The 16,755-nt window shown below is 50.5% G+C and overlaps 2 protein-coding genes across 2 annotated transcripts in view; one reads left to right on the top strand and one right to left on the bottom strand.

Annotated features, from left to right (window-relative positions):
- Window positions 1-2,937: 2,937 nt before the first annotated feature.
- Dexi (Dexi homolog) overlaps window positions 2,938-16,755 on the bottom strand; it is a 46,010-nt gene continuing 32,192 nt past the window's right edge. Inside the window, exons 4-6 of the mRNA XM_036198369.1 lie at window positions 10,143-10,205; window positions 4,181-4,376; window positions 2,938-3,913 (exon numbers count right to left, since the gene is read on the bottom strand). The gene's annotated coding sequence lies outside the window, so the exon portion shown is untranslated. The remainder of the gene's footprint in view (window positions 3,914-4,180; window positions 4,377-10,142; window positions 10,206-16,755) is intronic.
- Window positions 4,568-16,755, top strand: part of Ciita (class II major histocompatibility complex transactivator) — a 28,187-nt gene continuing 15,999 nt past the window's right edge. Inside the window, exons 1-9 of the mRNA XM_036198370.1 lie at window positions 4,568-4,706; window positions 4,937-5,032; window positions 6,598-6,660; window positions 6,811-6,891; window positions 9,095-9,139; window positions 10,559-10,693; window positions 12,242-12,406; window positions 12,945-13,013; window positions 15,043-16,687. Coding sequence (XP_036054263.1) covers window positions 4,580-4,706; window positions 4,937-5,032; window positions 6,598-6,660; window positions 6,811-6,891; window positions 9,095-9,139; window positions 10,559-10,693; window positions 12,242-12,406; window positions 12,945-13,013; window positions 15,043-16,687 — 2,426 coding nt within the window. The 5' untranslated portion in view covers window positions 4,568-4,579. The remainder of the gene's footprint in view (window positions 4,707-4,936; window positions 5,033-6,597; window positions 6,661-6,810; window positions 6,892-9,094; window positions 9,140-10,558; window positions 10,694-12,241; window positions 12,407-12,944; window positions 13,014-15,042; window positions 16,688-16,755) is intronic.

Raw genomic sequence — 16,755 nt, 5'->3', positions numbered from 1 at the left:
CTGGGGTCTTTGTCCATATTCTGATGCTGTAACTGAGTGTCACAGTTGGGTGGAAGCAGGTTGAGCTTAAATTCTGAACTCCGGGAAGTTCAAGAGCTTGGATGTGGACCCTGTCAGGGACCTTCTCGCTGCATCCTAGCATGACAGATGTCATGTGACAAGATGGAGCCAGTGTACTACCCAGGAACCTTCCTCTTTTGAGGAAGCTGCTAACCCAACCATGAGTTTCCCACCCTAGTGGCATCATCTAACATTAATTTCCCCACCGCTGAGTATCAGCAAGCTAAGGTTAGGTGACTGGCACATGAATTCTGAAGACATCATCTGGGAGAAGTTGCATGACTTTGCTCATTCCCAGGGAGACCTGTGAGGAACCACGAGCTGCTGGCTGACTCATAGACTGGTCTGCAGGCTGGATCAGGATGGCACTCCAGCACCCACACAGGCTGACGCGTCACCAGAGCACTCTGGAAGCCACACTTGAGCTGTCGTGGGAAATGGTTGCTGGTCTGCCTTCCTTTCCTTTTCTTTCTCTCCTCCTCCCTTCTTTCCTTTCTTCCTCCTTTGAGTTCTCTCCCTTTTCTTCACTCTTTCATTTTCTTTCTTCTTTCCTTTCTTCCCACCTCCTTCTTTTTTTGTTTGCTTTTCTTTCCTCTTTTCTTCACATGTGTACATGTGATGCATGTCTATACTGGCAATGTCTTCCAGAGTGGTTTTGCCACCCTGTAAACTGCCGCCCCACCCCACCCATTCGGTTCTCTCTGCCTCTGCCCAGCCCCTGGCAGCCCCCTTTTGCCTTTTAGAGAGTGACGTGAAGTCAGAACTACACAAACTGGGTTGGTGCCTTTCACTCAGAGGAGTTGTTCTGTTTGCTTTTGTCTTGTCATCCTGGAGATAGGACTCGGGATTGCCCCATGTTGAGTGACTGCTCTTTATACCCCAACCCTGGTTTTACCTTTTGTTATACATCCTGAGACCAGCCTTGAACCTGCAGTCTTCCAGCTCCACTTAAAGCTAGTATTACAGAATCTTCCACCAGGCTGGGGACCTGGATCTCGGTTTGTGTGTTTGAGACAAGGTCTCACTATAAAGCCTAGGTTGCCCTCAAATTCATGATCCTCCTGCCTCAGCTTCTTGAGCATCTGGTATTGCAAACTTGTATGACCACATCCAACTGCAACTGTCTTTTAGGCTATTCTGTGAAGCCCCATTTATACAAAAAGAGGTTCTGGGCTTCTCAATGCCCTTTTAGCCAATAACCTTTTCTCACTTGTTAAAGGATCTGGAACCTTTGTAAAATGTCACTTGAAAGGCACTGTTCTCCTACAAACCCTCTTATTTAACAGGTGACAGCCTTGGGAACTGGAGGTGGAAGGAGTTTTCCCAGAGTCACACAGCCTGCCAAAGCAGACAGGGCTTGGATCTCAGGGCCCATGACTCTTGTATTGGTCCTGTGCCACTGGACCATTGTGAACTCGGCTGTCCCATGGCTGGGCTACCCTTGCTTCCTCTGTCCCGCCTCCACCATGGAAAAGCCCTATGGGTTGCTGCCAGAGACAAAGCCAAATCTGTTTCCAGTTTTTCTAATTACTGTGTCTTGTCATAGGCTGGCTGCAGCTCTGAGCCCAGAGGAGCTAGGGAGCTGGGACAGAAATGAAAAGATGGTGGAGGATTCTGGGACAGAGAGTACAAGCCTGGCAACAGGATGAGACAACCAGAAGGTGTCTTCATCTCAGATCACCTTTCCCTAATGATGAGCTGAGGTGGGATCCCAGCACCACACAGCTGCAGCCCTGTGTTCCCTGTGACACCCCCTATAGCTCAAGACAGTTGTGGTCCTCAGGCTAGCTGCCTCCCAGCTTCAAGCATCTCACTCCTACTGGCCCTGTCCTAGTGATCCCAAATCATCTTTTGCAGCAGGCCAAGTCAGAAGGACCTCTACAGCCTCCAAGGCAAGAGGTGCAAACCAGGAGCTGAAGAAGTCATAACTGTAAGAAGCACTAGGCTGCAGAGAACAGTCAGGAACTGTTTGTTGGCTATTGGCGATAGCAGGTCATATGCATCACATTGTGATGGTCACATGCACATACATGTGTGCACACACACTCAAATATACTCATTAGCTTGGGAAATAAAACCACTAATATCATGGACCTGATTCAAGGCTCAGTTTTGAAGCCATACTTCAACCTGCCAACCTAGAGTTGAACAATAGCAGTGTTTCCAGAAACTCCTGACGTGAAACTCAACAGACATGCGTCTTCCAGTCTTGCTGCTTTCAGAGGAAATGTCCAGACCTTCTAATGTCTGCTCCCTTCTAAGCTCTACAGCCCTCAGCACTGCTTTTTTGTGGAGTGTGTGTGTGTGTGTGTGTGTGTGTGTGTGTGTGTGTGTGTGTGTAAGTGCATTGCGTGCCCTGGGGATGGAATCCAAGGTCACTCACATGCTAGGCAAGTGATCTAACACTGAGCTACATCACACCCTAGTGTCTCAATATTACTTGTGTGCCTCGGGTCCCCTTCAGTCTCTTGTGATCACTCGAAGCCCCTGAAGGAAGTGAAAGTCTTAATGAGACCAGCAGTTTCTTAGCAGTTTCTGCCAGCCTCCTTTGTGGTACGTTCCTGAGCTGTCTGCACACTCTGAGGCACAAAGGCTGAAGCCATTTCCTCCTGTATCTATGGCACTTGCCTCCTGCCCAATCCTAGATCCTCTTCTTCCATGAGCTCTTGGACACCCCCCCCCCCAATTCCAGACAGCTTACAAGGTGGTAAAAACACAGTATTGTTCATTTTTAAAATCATATGGGGCTGGAGAGGTGTCTCAAGTGCTAATAGTGTTTGCTGCTCTTCCAGAGGACCAGAGTTCAGTTCCCAGCACCCACAGTAGGCTGCTCACAACTGCCTGTCACTCCTGCTCCAGGGGCCGCCACACCTTCTGACCTCCATGGGCACTTCCCTCACATGCACAGACATGTGCACATAAAAATATCATGATCTTCATAACTGGACCACAGCAGCAGCTGCCGCCACACTTGGAGCTGCCTATACTTTGACTTTTATGCTGTCATTTTATGGATACTTTGGGAACCTTTAAATCTTCAATTCACTGAACACTTCATCTCACAGAATGATCATTAACCCTTACATAAAACAACAACAACCCACAAAACCCAAACCCTCCACTGTGGGGGATGGAAATGTCCCCAAAGGGCTTTTGGTGGAAAGCACCGGTGTGTCCTCTCAGGTGGGTGTGGAAACCTCAGGGAAGGGCAGTTTGCCAAAGGCCCATTCACCAAAAGGCAGCTCCCACTCTGGTGTGCCCAGACATTTCTTCAGAAGAGGAAATTGTTTTGTCACCCATGTGTTCTCTTCTCAAGTGACATCACCTCCCTTGGTGGCAGGACAGGATGTGGCCTGCCACCCATTACACTAATCTGGTTCTTCATCTGAGAGACAGGAACATGATTAGTTAAGATGTGAGTGAAACCTGAGGGGTGATATGCGTGAAGCTTGTCATCCAACCCCAGGAACTCAGGATATCTGGGAGTTCCTAGGTGAGGGAAGAGTCTGGCATGTGTGGGATGTGCTGCAGGCGTGGGGAAGGGCTCTGCGTCAGTCTCACTGCAGTGAACTACTCTGTAGGAACAGCTTCAGGAAGCCTTGGTTTGGGCTCCCAGTTTGAGGGAACAGTCCATTGTGTAAGGCAGGCGTGGCAGGAGAGCGAGGCAGCTGCAGTAAGGGAGCAGAGAGAGGTGCACGCCCGTGTGCTGCTCAAACTCTCCTTTTGGCGCAGTTCTGGACTCCTTGCCCATGGAGTGGTGTTTCCCACATTTAGGATGGTTCTTCCCACCTCGGTCAATGCAATGTAGAAACTCCCTCATAGGCATGGTTACAAGCTTGTCTCCTGGGTAATTCTGTCAAGGTGACAATCAAGGTTAACCATTACAGGTGGGAAGCTGAGTGGACAACCCCATATGGCTTGAGCCATCTGCCCTGAGCTAGGGCAGCTAAAGAGGACCCTTCTTCACACTGGGGTGGCCAGGGTCATCTCTGCCTCCCATCCCTTTTGGAACTGTTGGCAGAGGAGAAGGTCTATGTGAGAGACTTGTGAAGGAATTCCCAAGCAAGCAAAAACATGGGGAGCATGGCCCCAGAGGCATTGGGAAATCCTAACCCCATACCTGAGGAGACCTGGGTGTGAATGGAAGCAGGTTTAGTGTGGCGTGATGATCCAGACTGGGAGAGGAGAGGCCCTTCTCTGATGCCCCCCACCAGACATAATGAGCTTTCTTTGACTGGAGGCTTCCATGGGACCATCACACTACACAGGGTGACCTCTGGCCTTTGAAGGTTCCACAGGGCTTTCCTTCTCCATGTCTGCAGAAAACAGATACATAGAGAGGGTAAGTCATGTGCCTAAGGCCCCACAGCTGCAGTTCAAACTTCTGTCTCAGTGCCTGGTGCCCCTTTGCTCATGTCCCCCAGCCCTCAACAGTAGTGGACATTCATTCTCTGCCTTTTTACCACCTGTGAGATATCTGAGTGTGTCTCTCCACTCAGGCCATAGTCTGTGTGCCACCATGGAACTGGGGCTTCCGGAGGGCAGCTACCTGGAGCTCCTTAACAGCGATGCCGACCCCCTACACCTTTACCACTTCTATGACCAGATGGACCTGGCTGGGGAGGAGGAGATCGAGCTCAACTCAGGTGGGCCTTGTTCTCTGGGGCCTCTCCCGGCCTCCATCCCTCTGGGCTGAGACAGTCAGCAAGCGTCAGGACCACGGACAGCTCCCCACCCTTGATAATTGACTGGAGATTTTCGCCCTCCTTCCTCATCACCCCTCCTTCCTCATCACCCCTCCTTCCTCATCACCCCTCCTTCCTCATCACCCCTCTTTCCAGACTCCCAGGCTTCATCCTAGGGCTTTCCCTTCCAGAGCCAGACACAGACACCATCAACTGTGACCAGTTCAGCAAGCTGTTGCAGGACATGGAGGGGGATGAAGAGACCCGGGAGGCCTATGCCAACATCGGTAAGGGGGTGGAGGCCGGAGAAGGTCATGTCAAACAACAAAAAATCCCTCCCACCAAAATCATAGCTAGGGATAGCAGCTAGGGCTGAAAGAGGAGGACTGCAGGGAGGAAGGGAGGAGGGAGGACTAAGGGAGTTAGGTTCCTTCCCTGATGACTATCAAGCCAATCACATCCTTTACTGTACTTCTCTTCCTTTCTTTCCTTTTCTTTCTGCTTTTTGTATTATATTTGTTTTATTCTATTTTTGAGACAAGGTCATATCTGGCCCAGGCTGGCCTGGAACTGTGTATCCCAGACCAGTCTCAAACTCATGGTGATCCTGAGGCCTCAGCCTCCCAAATGTGGGATCATAGGCATGCACATCCAGCTCTACACTTCCATTTCCATATTGCTTTCTGGTTTCTGCTCCTCTTTTCCACAAAGCCCACGCCACATACCTTTCCCCAGCACCTAAGCCAGCGAGTGCGGCATTGCAGCAGCTGACACCGGCAGCATGTTAATTGCTACACTTCGTGACCACACAGAAGCCTTGCAGCCATCAATGAAGTCCTTGATGTGAAAACCTCCTGCTCACAGACGAGGAAATGGAGGTCGAGAGAGCTGAAGCAGCCCAAGGCTGAGTCAGATGGCAAGAAGCAGGTCTGAAATCTGCTGCCAATGTGTCTACACTTCCAAGTCCTGACTTAAACCTAAAAAGGAAGTGCCTGAGATAGAGCAGGTTGCTAAGGCACGTCCAGCTTTAAAAAGAGATTCAGAGCCAGCCAGATAGCTCTGTGGGTTAATGACACTTGCTACCAAGCCTGATGACCTGAGTTTAAGGCCCAGGACTCAGGTGATAGAAGTTGAGAACTGACTCCTGCTAGTTGCTCTCTGACCTCAACACACATTCTATGGCACTGGAGCATGTGAGTGCACACATATGCACACACACGCATGCGCGCACACATGCACGCACACACACACACACCACATACACGCATGCACACACATGCATACACACATGCACACCACACACACACACACACACACACAAACAACACACATACATAGTGAGTTCTAAGCCATAAAAATGTCTTCCTACTAGCTCCATCATTTATGGGGTGCCTACAGGCTACTGTGTTGAATGCTCTAAACATGCTTCTAACCATTTGTGTTCATCTCTGGATCATATATGCTATTTGTTCTCTTCATTGAGATGAGGAAACAGGAACCAGAAACATGAAGTAACCAGCCCAAGGTTGTCCAGCAAATGGAGCTAGTGGAGAATAAAGACAGAATTTGAACTCAACCCCAATGCCAACACTACTGCTCTGCTTTGAGCTACTTTATAATGGTAGATATGTTTTCATGGGCACGTACTTTACCTATTTAATAAGGCAAAAAGCACACGGAAGGCAATGTCTGTTCTTTCACTCAACTTATGTATACTCAGCAACATTTATAGAGACCCTACTGTGCACCAGGCCCAGGAGGTTGCAGCTCCTATGTACATGGCCTGAGACTTGATGCACAGTAGGACTTCCAGGAGACCTTTTGACTAACAGTATGCTTCCTCCCCTGGCAGCGGAACTGGATCAGTATGTGTTCCAGGACACCCAGCTGGAGGGCCTCAGCAAGGACCTCTTCAGTAAGTCGGGGGAGGCTAATCTTGGCTCAGCCTCAATTTCTTCCTGACCAGAAGACATGTCTGACAGCCACACCTCCTCACTGTAGAGACCATGGTGGCTTTACTGGGGGCTCTGTGATTGTGATGTGGGTCTTTGGTGTTTCTCCAAAGTAGAGCACATTGGAGCAGAGGAAGCCTTCAGTGAGAGCGTGGAGGGCCCTATAGAAGCAGGGCCGAGGCCTCGGAAGAGACGTGAGTGAGCTCCTCATTGACCCAGCCTGGCCTTTCTCTGATCTAGTCCCTCCTTACCTCTGTAACCTGCTGTGATCTCAGTTGCTTCCATTAACTCCTGTCTGCATCCTCACCACAACCCCTGCCTCAGCATCTCAAGCACAAATGTCCCTCCCCTGTGTGGGCTGCTTTGAGTCCTGTTCCTCAGTGACCTCTGAGTCCTGCTTCCCCTTCCTTTTGGTTCTCTGAGGGAGGTCTCTTTAAGCAATGGGTATGGCCTCAGCCAGAACTGGGTTGGAATCCTGGATATGCTGTTTATGGGCTGTGTGACCTTGGCTAGGTAGGTACTTAACCTCTCTGAGCCCCCTACCCTGTCTCTTGCCTCCTCAGTCTGTCCTCACCTGGGGCTTTGCCATGCTGATTAGGGCATCCCTGCCTTGCTGACCCTGCAGACTGCCATTGCCCCTCTTCCTGAAGCACCTTCCTCTCTTCCCATCATTAAAGCCTTTAGCTCACCTCATCCAGGAAGCTCTCCCTTTATATATATATATATATATATATATATATATATATATATATATATATATATATATATATATATATATATATATATATATATATATATATATTTATGTGTATGGATGTTTTACCTGCATGCATGTCTGTGTACCACATGTATATTTAGTGCCTACAGAGGGCAGAAGAGGGCATAAGATCCCGAGACTGGAGTTACAGGTGGGTGTGAGTCATCATGTGGGTTCTGGGAATCAAATTCAGGTCTTGTGAGAGACTAGATGGTGTTCTGAGATAGCTCTCCAGTATCTATGCATGGTGTGTGTGTGTGTGTGTGTGTGTGTGTGTGTGTGTGTGTGTTTTGTGGGGATGAAACCTAGGCCTTTTAAATGCCAGGCAAACACTCTATATTAAACTGCATCCCCAGGCCCTGTATATTTATTTGCTTGGATTTATTTGCTTGTGGGCATGGAAATCTGGTGTGTGCTGTACCTCTAACGTGTAAAGAATGGACAGTGGCAACACTGGCCTCCAGCCTCATTCCTTCCTTAGCATCTCTCCCCAAAGGCAGTTTGTGTCCACTCCCTCTGAACCTTGTCAGAAATACTCTACTCACCTGCTCTACCCCCACCACACATTCACACATATCAGCATACACTTACATATATGCACAGCATATATACACATGTACTTATACATATACACACAAACATATATACAAACACACACACTATTTCACTCTGCCCCTCCCATGTCTGGAAGGGCATTTCTAGATTGCTGCTAGAGAACACAGCATCTGTCCTCAGAATGCCCCCCATCCCGTCCCTTCTCCTCTTTCTCCTCTCTCTTTTCCTTATTATTGTGTATGGGCACTCACATGCTACAGTGAGCATGTCCATGTCAGACAGCTTTCCCAATTCAGTTCTCTCTTTCTGCCTTTGCGTGGTTCTGGGGCTTGAACTCATGTCTCCAGGCTTGCATTACAAGTGTTGTGCCCACTGAGCCACCCCACAGGCCCCTCCTCTTGCTTTTCTTCTTGCCCCCTTCTCTCCCTCTTCCCTTCCCCCCCCCTCTTCTTTCCTTCCCTGCACCCAACCCACCTCCACGCCTCACTCCCTCTCTCAATGCTGAGCTAAGGGATGAGTCCCTCTGTGAGGGAGCTTATCTCCCCTGGTCTTGAATTCTAAGTTAATACTGGGACTCTTTACCTTGAGCTGCTCCACCCATTGGCAGATTCTGTGACCCATCTATCCATCTCCTTTTGGTGCCTTCCCAGGAAATGGCAGCCTGTGACTCCCTTTGCTACATGCCCTCCAGCATCCTGGCTCTTTCACATCTGGCCCAAGCTGGACCCCTGAGTGGCTGCCCCACAGTTGGCTCCATGGGACATGGCTTGTTAAGCTCCATGGCAGGTTGTGGGGACAGCCTGGGCAGAGCCCAGAGCAGTTGGCTCCCGTGGTTTTGTGGCTCTAGTCTCACCCGATCTGTGGCTCTGTGGCTTTGCCTCTCTCCTACCCTCACCTGCCTGCCAAGAGTCTTGTAGCTGAGACCTGGGCTCAAACACTGGAATAGGCCAGCACCTCGAGGAGTAGGGAGGAAGTGGGACACAGTTTCTCAAGTCTTCAGGCAAGGCCACATGGCCTGTTGGGAACCAAGGAATCACCATGGTTGAGGACATCTCAACCCACTAATCTCAGGGTTCTCTCTGCAGGCTCCCCAGAAGAGCACCCTATGGACTCAAAGCACAGGAAGCTAGGTGAGAGGGGCAGGTGGTCCAGAGAGCATCCTTAAATTGAAGGAGCCTCCTTAAATGCAGCACAAACTGGCACTGAACATCAGGGATTGGGGTTGGGAGTAGTTCAGGGGCAGAGTGCATGCCTATTGTGAACAAGGTTCTGGACTGAATTCTAGCATCATAGAGGAAAGAAGGAGGGAATGGAGGGATGGAAGGGAGGGAAAGCCAAAACGAGAGACCAAGGGAGTGATGGAGGGAGGGAGGAAGGAAAGGAGGGAGGGAGGAAGGAAAGGAGGGAAGGAAATAGGTAGCTCAGAGAGGTGAAGTCACCTGCCCAAGATCACACAGCTATGAGAGAGTGAGTGGGGTACAACCCTGCACTGTGGTGGGAGATTCATCTCACCCCAAATCTCTCTCCTAGCAGATCCCCCAAGATGATGGAGAGGTAGCCTCAGCCCTTAGGGAGCTCCAACCTGATGAGAGAGGCAGGATCCACCCCATCTCAGAGCTCTCCCATTCAGTAGAGAGTGCTGCATTTGCTCTCATGGGAGCACATGGTGCCACTGCTGCCCTTTGGACAGAGCCTGAAGGCCCAGGGAGGTGCTTAGGACTCCCGAGGGCTCAGTGACTTGTTGGGGAAGGTGGGAGCTATGGGCCCAGTCATAGGCTTCCCCAGTCTGTTCCTAATTCTTTCTGTGGGGTCCCTAGGGAGGCCCCCGAGCCCAACCACAGGGAAAGGCTGAGCATGGTTGGCATGGATCAGCAGCTGACCAACCCATTTACTTGGGGCCCACAGGGGGACAGGCATTTCTCTAACTGCCAACAGAGAGATCCTTACTGTCCTAGGAGGCCTGCCCTACACCTGGGGCCCATCCAGCCTCTAACTCACTCCTTCCCCACAGCTGAGCCCTCTGTTGTCCCCATGCTGACCAGCAGCTTCCTGATGGGGCCAGCAAGCCTCTCCACCATGCCCTACCTACCACCTGCTTTGTCCAATCAAGAGCCAGTACCCAGCCATACATACCTGGAGGGAGCTGCTCAGACATCTGGTATGTTGAGGGCCTGGAGAAGATGTGCCACCTCTTTTCTGCCAAATGGTTGAAGAGTTAGCACCAGACAGGGCCTGCTGAAACAGGAACCCCCTCCCCTATCAGGTCATCGTCAAGGTCCCTTCCCACCCACACCCTGATGGAGAGCATGTGTAGCTCATGCTGGGGGAATTTTCCTGCCAGCCTTCTTCACCTGTCCCCCCTTATTGTCTCTGTCAGCCGACCTGCTAGGTGCTAGGGACACCACCATGAGCAAGACAGGCTCAACTGCTCTTCCTGGAGAAATGAGAGCCCCTTGAGAGGGAGTTGGACATTCACCCCACATTACTAAACAGAAGTACAAAGATGGGTGCTGTAGATAGTCCCCTCTCACTACCTCTGTCTCCTGCAGTGCCCCCCTCTACATCCTCACTGAACTGTTTGGATCTCCCCATCGGACACATCCAGCTCCTTCCCACTCTGCCACAGGGATTCTGGCAAATATCAGGGGCTGGCACAGGGCTCCCCAGCGTTCTGATCTACCATGGTGAGTGTGCAAGCCAACATCACAACTGAGGGTTTCCCCTCCTTCCCTCCCCCTGACCTGTTCTCTCCCATTGTAGGCACTTGGAATTGTGACATAGTACCTATTCATGAATCCTCCCTCCCCAGAACACCTTTCTCTGTCTCCTTTTCCCCAGAAGTTGAGGTAGTCTGCATATGTGATCAGTCTTGCAGCCCTTGTGGGTCACTATTTCATCTTCCCTTAGTTTTTCCTCCTTTAAAAAAAGATTTTATTTTAATTGCATATGTACACATGCACATGAGAATTCACAACTGCAACCAGAAGTGACAGATCTCTCTGGAGTTAGAGTTACAGGTTGTTGTGAACAGCCTGACATGGATGCTGAGAGCCAAACTCAGGATTTCAGGAAAAGTAGTACATGCTCTTCGCCATGGAGCTATTTCTCCAGCCCTTAAACAAACAAACAAACAAATACCCCCAGCTTTATTCTTAAACTCTGACGTCAGGAACACTCATTATTAAGCTAAATAATAAGAGATTCCAGGATTAACTACCTCCTTACCTCTCTCTTCAGTGTGATGTGAAAAGTCTTGGGTGAATCCTTGCACAGCTCCCTCTGATCTGCCTTTTTTTCTGATCAGTTAAATGGTGCCTGTTGACCCACCACACTGAGAAGCTTCCAATAAGCCCTGGAAAGGCATGTCTGGGCTCTCAAGGATGAGGTGGAGGATGCTTCCACTACAGTCCATAGCCTCCTTCTGTTTAAGACAATGGTGTCCCAGACACAAGGAGCAACTTCTAATGTGTAGGGAGATAAGCTCTGACCATACCATTGGAGTGCCAGGAAACGTCTGTCCTGAGTACCCTGTGAGCTGACTGTGTCCACTTCACGGATAGGAACGAGATGTAACTCAGAGTCCCCTGGCCAGTTTCATCCTGAGATGTCTTCATTAGGAGGTTCCCTCTCTCCCCAAACTCACTGAGCTCTCACCTCAAAAGCATTAAGAGATCATTTATTCTGAAGCCATATCTGAGTGACCATGACTAGGAACACAGATTCATGATGCTCCAAATACCACGTCCCAACATGGCAACAGCAAATGAACTTTTAATAGCAACAGAACAAAGACAGTTATAAATCAGGGCATCTTCCAAATACATTGGTAGAAACCTCAGGCAGGTTACAGCAAAGTAGGGTACCTCTGCTAGAGTCCTTGGACACTACCTGATGGCATTCTTAGCCTTTAATTTGGTGGAAATATCATCTCCTGGTACATTCCGAAAGGACTTTTACCAGTCTTAAAGATGTTAGGTCAAACACAGAGGTGGGCAATTAATGTCTATGGGGGTGGGCACTAAAGACACTTCAAGACAATTTGGCTCTGGATCTGCAATCTTCTAGCTCTCCATAGCCACAGAAGTTCTGATTAGGCAGTCAGCCTCTAACACAGATGCAGTGCCCCTACCATGGGAAACTCAGTTCACACTCTATAGTTTGGTTGAAGTGACCCAGTGCACTCCTAGATGAGTTCCTAATGGTTCTGACACTCCTCTTTTCCTTTGGTGTAGGTGAGATGCCCCAGGTCAATCAAGTGGTCCCTTTAGTCAGCCCCACTGTCCCCAGCCTCCCCAAATCCCCAGACAGGCTGGGCTCCATCAGCCCCTTTGCACCATCTGCAGCTGACCTACCCAGCATGCCCGAACCTGCGCTGACTTCCCGTGTTCATGAGATGGGTGAGAACCGGGGCCCTGAAAGAAGCCTTGGGAACAGGACAGAGGGCTTGAGGGAGGATGCTTCTCAGACAGTCCGAGCTGCCTGAGCAGATGGGCATGAGAGACGGTGTGTGAGAGAAGGTATATGAGGACTAGTGGAGCAGGGAGTATGACTGAGGCTTGGGCGACAGCTGGAACATGTGTGTCCATCCGAGCAGAGCCACAAGCCATAAGCCTCCTATTGATCCTTAGGGTGTGAAAGCAGATCCAGCATGACTGGGCCTTCTGAAGCTAGAAGCCCAGGCTTTAGTTGCATCCTATGCTTTCAATTTTGCTTTTCTTTGTTTGGAGACGGAGTCTTGCTTTATAGCCTCAGCTGGCCTGCAACTCAATATGTGCCTTTAATTGACTCTAAACTTGCAAAAATCTTGAGCTGTCTTCTTGTAACCTGGCCTTGGAGGCTCAGGCATGTGGTTCTGTCCTCTGGATGCCCTCAATACTGACAGGAGCCCATGGGGACCCACCAGACTTGAATTGACATTTACTTCTCCTTCCTCAGAGGACACAACATCCCCCTCCCCATGCCAAGAGGATCCTGAGTCTTCCATCAAACTTCCAAAATGGCCAGGTGAGCGACTGTTGAGCCCCTCTGTCCTGGAGACCTGATATGAAAGTTAAAATAGCACTTCACTTCATTCATGCAATGCTTAGTCAGCCCCTTGTCAGCTCACTCATTCATTCACTCATTATTTATTCATTCATCCATCAACCAGTTGATTTCCCCACTTGTTGCAACATCTATTCGGCCATTCAAGCAGTAGTCCACAGGACATAAGTCCCTATTCCTAAGAGTCACCTGTGGGAACTGATCTTGCCTTTGTGAGGGAGAGGATGAAAGAGGGAAGAGTGAGTGAGTGAGTGAATAAGTGAGTGGATGAAGGAAGTGTGGAGCAGCAGAAGGGAGGATGCGAGGAAGTGAGAGAAAGCTAAGCCCTGGATGTTCCTTCCAAGTGCACCCCTAAGCTTTGCATCAAAGCCTTCCTGGCCCCAGTGTCACCTCTATGTCACAGATAAACTAGCCTGAAGTATGGCAGGGCATACAGAGGTTCATGGCCACACAAATGGAGGAGCCAGGATTCAACTCAGGCATATGGGCTCCCAAGTCTCAGCTCTTTTTGTTGCTGTTGATGTTATTTGTTTCAAAACAAAGTCCTACTATGTTGAACTGACTCTATAACTCAGGCTGGCCTCAAACTCACATCTGTACTGTCTCAACCTCTTGAGCACTAAGAGTATAAGTGTGCAACAAACACCATGTCCACTGCCTTCACCTTCCTCCCTCCCTCCCTCCCTCCCTCCCTCCCTCCCTCCCTCCCTCCCTTCCTTCCTTCCTTCCTTTCCAACTTGCTATGCAGCTAATGAAAACCTTGAACTTCTGATCTTCCTGTCTCAACTTCCCAATTCCTGGGATTATAGGCATGTACTACCACATTCCTGGTTTTGAAACCCAGGGCTTCATACTCACAAGGCAAGCACTCTACCAACAGCTAAAACCTCACCAGCTGCACTGTCTTTTCAAAGGCCTTAAATTATATTTATTTACTTATTTATTATTTATTCACTGTGGGTGTACATATGTGTACATATGTGTGTGCATGTGTCTGTGCATAGTACACGTCAGAGGACATCTTGCAGGAGTTAGTTCTCTCCTTCCACCATGAGGGGCTAAGGGTGGAACTCAGGTATGCAGGTTTAGTGGGAAGTACATTTGCCTACTGAGCCATCTCATCAGCGACCCACACCCCCAGTTCTTTTTAAACTAATTTTAACTAGTATATACTCATTGTCAAAATGATGGATTTCATCATAATAATTTCATATATATGTATATATCATATCTATATCTATGTATCTGTCTGTCTGTGTGTTTCCAGGCTCCGCATAGGAAAGGAAACATATGATATATGTATTTCTGAGCCTGGCTCATCTCACTTAACATGATGAATCCACAAATAACCAACTCCCCTTCCAAACACCATAGAATTAGTGGCCCAGCCTAGTGAGTAACGGAAGGGGCTGGGGAGCAGTTTAGTGGCAGAGCATGACCCCAGCAAGCTTGACACCCTGGGTTTCATCCACAGTAACACCCCCCCCCCTTACAAACACACACACACACACACACACACACACACACACACACACACACACACAGACACGGTAACCAGATATAGTTGAGTTTGAGTTCATTCTGGGCTACAAAGTAAGGTTCTGAATCAAAAAGCTACAAAAAGGGATGGGAATATAGCTCATTTGGCTGTTTGTTCAGTTAGCATGAGTAAAGCTCTGGGTTCAACCCCAGGACCACAGTGTTCAGGAGGTAGAAGCAGGAAGATCAGAAGTTCAAGGTCATTCTCAGCTAGTGAGTTTAAGAGCAGTCTAGGTTATATGAGCCCCTATCTCATAAATAAATAATTTAAAGAGCAGAAAGGAATGAATAAAAGAGAAAAATTAGTGGGTATGGGTGAATGAATTAGCTGGTGACCAGAAACAGTGAGCAGTAGATAGAAGAACTGGTGAGGGAGAGAGGCCCTGGCCACCCTCCCTTCCCTGACACCTCACTCTGCTAACACACTCTGGCTCACCCTCGGCTTTTATAGCGTCTGTGGAGCGGTTCCAGAACTCCCTGAAGGACAAGTACCAGGTGGAGCCTGAGAGCCTGTGTGGTCCCCTGGTAGCCGTGGAGCTGGTGCAGGCCAGGTTGGAGAGAGGCGGCAACAAGAGCCAGGAAAGGGAGCTAGCCACTCCAAACTGGACAGAGCGCCAGCTAGTCCACGGTGGCCTGGCTGAGGTGCTTCAGGCTGTGGGCGGCTGCCGGCAGCCTCGAGAGACACAAGTGGTCGCTGTGCTGGGCAAGGCTGGCCAGGGCAAGAGCCACTGGGCCCGGATGGTGAGTCAGGCCTGGGCCCGTGGCCAGTTGCCACGATATGACTTTGTCTTCTATGTCCCTTGTCACTGCTTGGATCGTCCGGGGGACACTTACCACCTGCAGGATCTGCTCTGCCCCCCAAGCCTGCAGCCACTGGTCATGGATGATGAGGTCTTAGGTCACATTGTGAGGCAACCAGAGCGTGTCCTGCTCATTCTGGATGCTTTTGAGGAGCTAGAGGCCCAAGATGGCCTCCTACATGGACCATGTGGACCTCTGCCCCCAGAGCCCTGCTCCTTCCGGGGGCTGCTAGCTGGGCTTTTCCAGAGGAAGCTGCTGCGTGGCTGTACTCTGCTCCTCACAGCCCGGCCCCGGGGCCGCCTAGCTCAGAGCCTGAGTAAGGCAGATGCCATCTTTGAGGTGCCTGGCTTCTCTGCTGAACAGGCCCAGACGTACATGAGACGCCACTTTGAGAACTCAGGGACAGCAGGGGACCAAGACAAGGCCCTGGGCCTCCTGAGGGGTCAGGCTTTTCTCCTCACCCACAGTCACAGCCCTGCTCTGTGTAGGGCTGTATGCCAGCTCTCCAAGGCCCTGCTGGAACAGGGCACAGAGACCCAGCTGCCTTGCACACTTACAGGCCTCTATGTTGGCTTGCTAGGCCCTGCAGCCAGGGACAGTCCTCCAGGGGCCTTAGCTGAGCTGGCCAAGCTGGCCTGGGAGCTGGGCCGCAGACACCAAAGCACTTTGCAAGAGACCCAGTTACTATCAGTGGAGGTGAGGACCTGGGCAGTGACCCAGGGCTTGGTGCAGCCCACCCTGGGAACCACAGAGGCCCAGCTGGGCTTCTCCAGTTTTCTACTACAGTGCTTCCTGGGTGCTGTGTGGCTGGCACAGTGCAATGAAATCAAAGACAAGGAGCTGCCACAGTACCTGGCCTTGACCCCAAGGAAGAAGAGACCCTATGACAACTGGCTGGAGGGCGTACCACGCTTCCTGGCTGGACTGGTTTTCCAGCCTCCTCGAGCCCACTGCCTGGGAGCCCTGATGGAGCCTGCAGTGGCAGACCGGAAGCGGAAGGTTCTTACCCGGTACCTGAAGCGCCTGAAGCTGGGGACTCTGCGGCCTGGACGACTGCTGGAGCTGCTGCATTGTGCCCATGAGACGCAGGACTCTGGGATTTGGGAGCATGTGGCACACCAGCTCCCTGGGCACCTCTCCTTCCTGGGCACCCGGCTCACACCCCCAGATGTGTACGTGCTGGGCAGGGCCCTAGAGACGGCCAGCCAGGACTTCTCCCTGGACCTCCGTCAGACCGGCATTGAGCCCTCTGGACTGGGGAGCCTCGTGGGACTCAGCTGCGTCACCAGTTTCAGGTGCAGGCAGGACACAGGGCAGGCACGGACTGTAGCTCTGGGGACCCCTATTCCATGAGCTAGGTAAC

The sequence above is a fragment of the Onychomys torridus genome, chromosome 8 (assembly GCF_903995425.1).
Source record: "Onychomys torridus chromosome 8, mOncTor1.1, whole genome shotgun sequence".
Classification (NCBI taxonomy): Eukaryota; Metazoa; Chordata; class Mammalia; order Rodentia; family Cricetidae; genus Onychomys; species Onychomys torridus.
The sequence above is the reverse complement of the archived record's forward strand: the minus strand, read 5'-3'. Positions and strand labels throughout refer to the sequence as shown.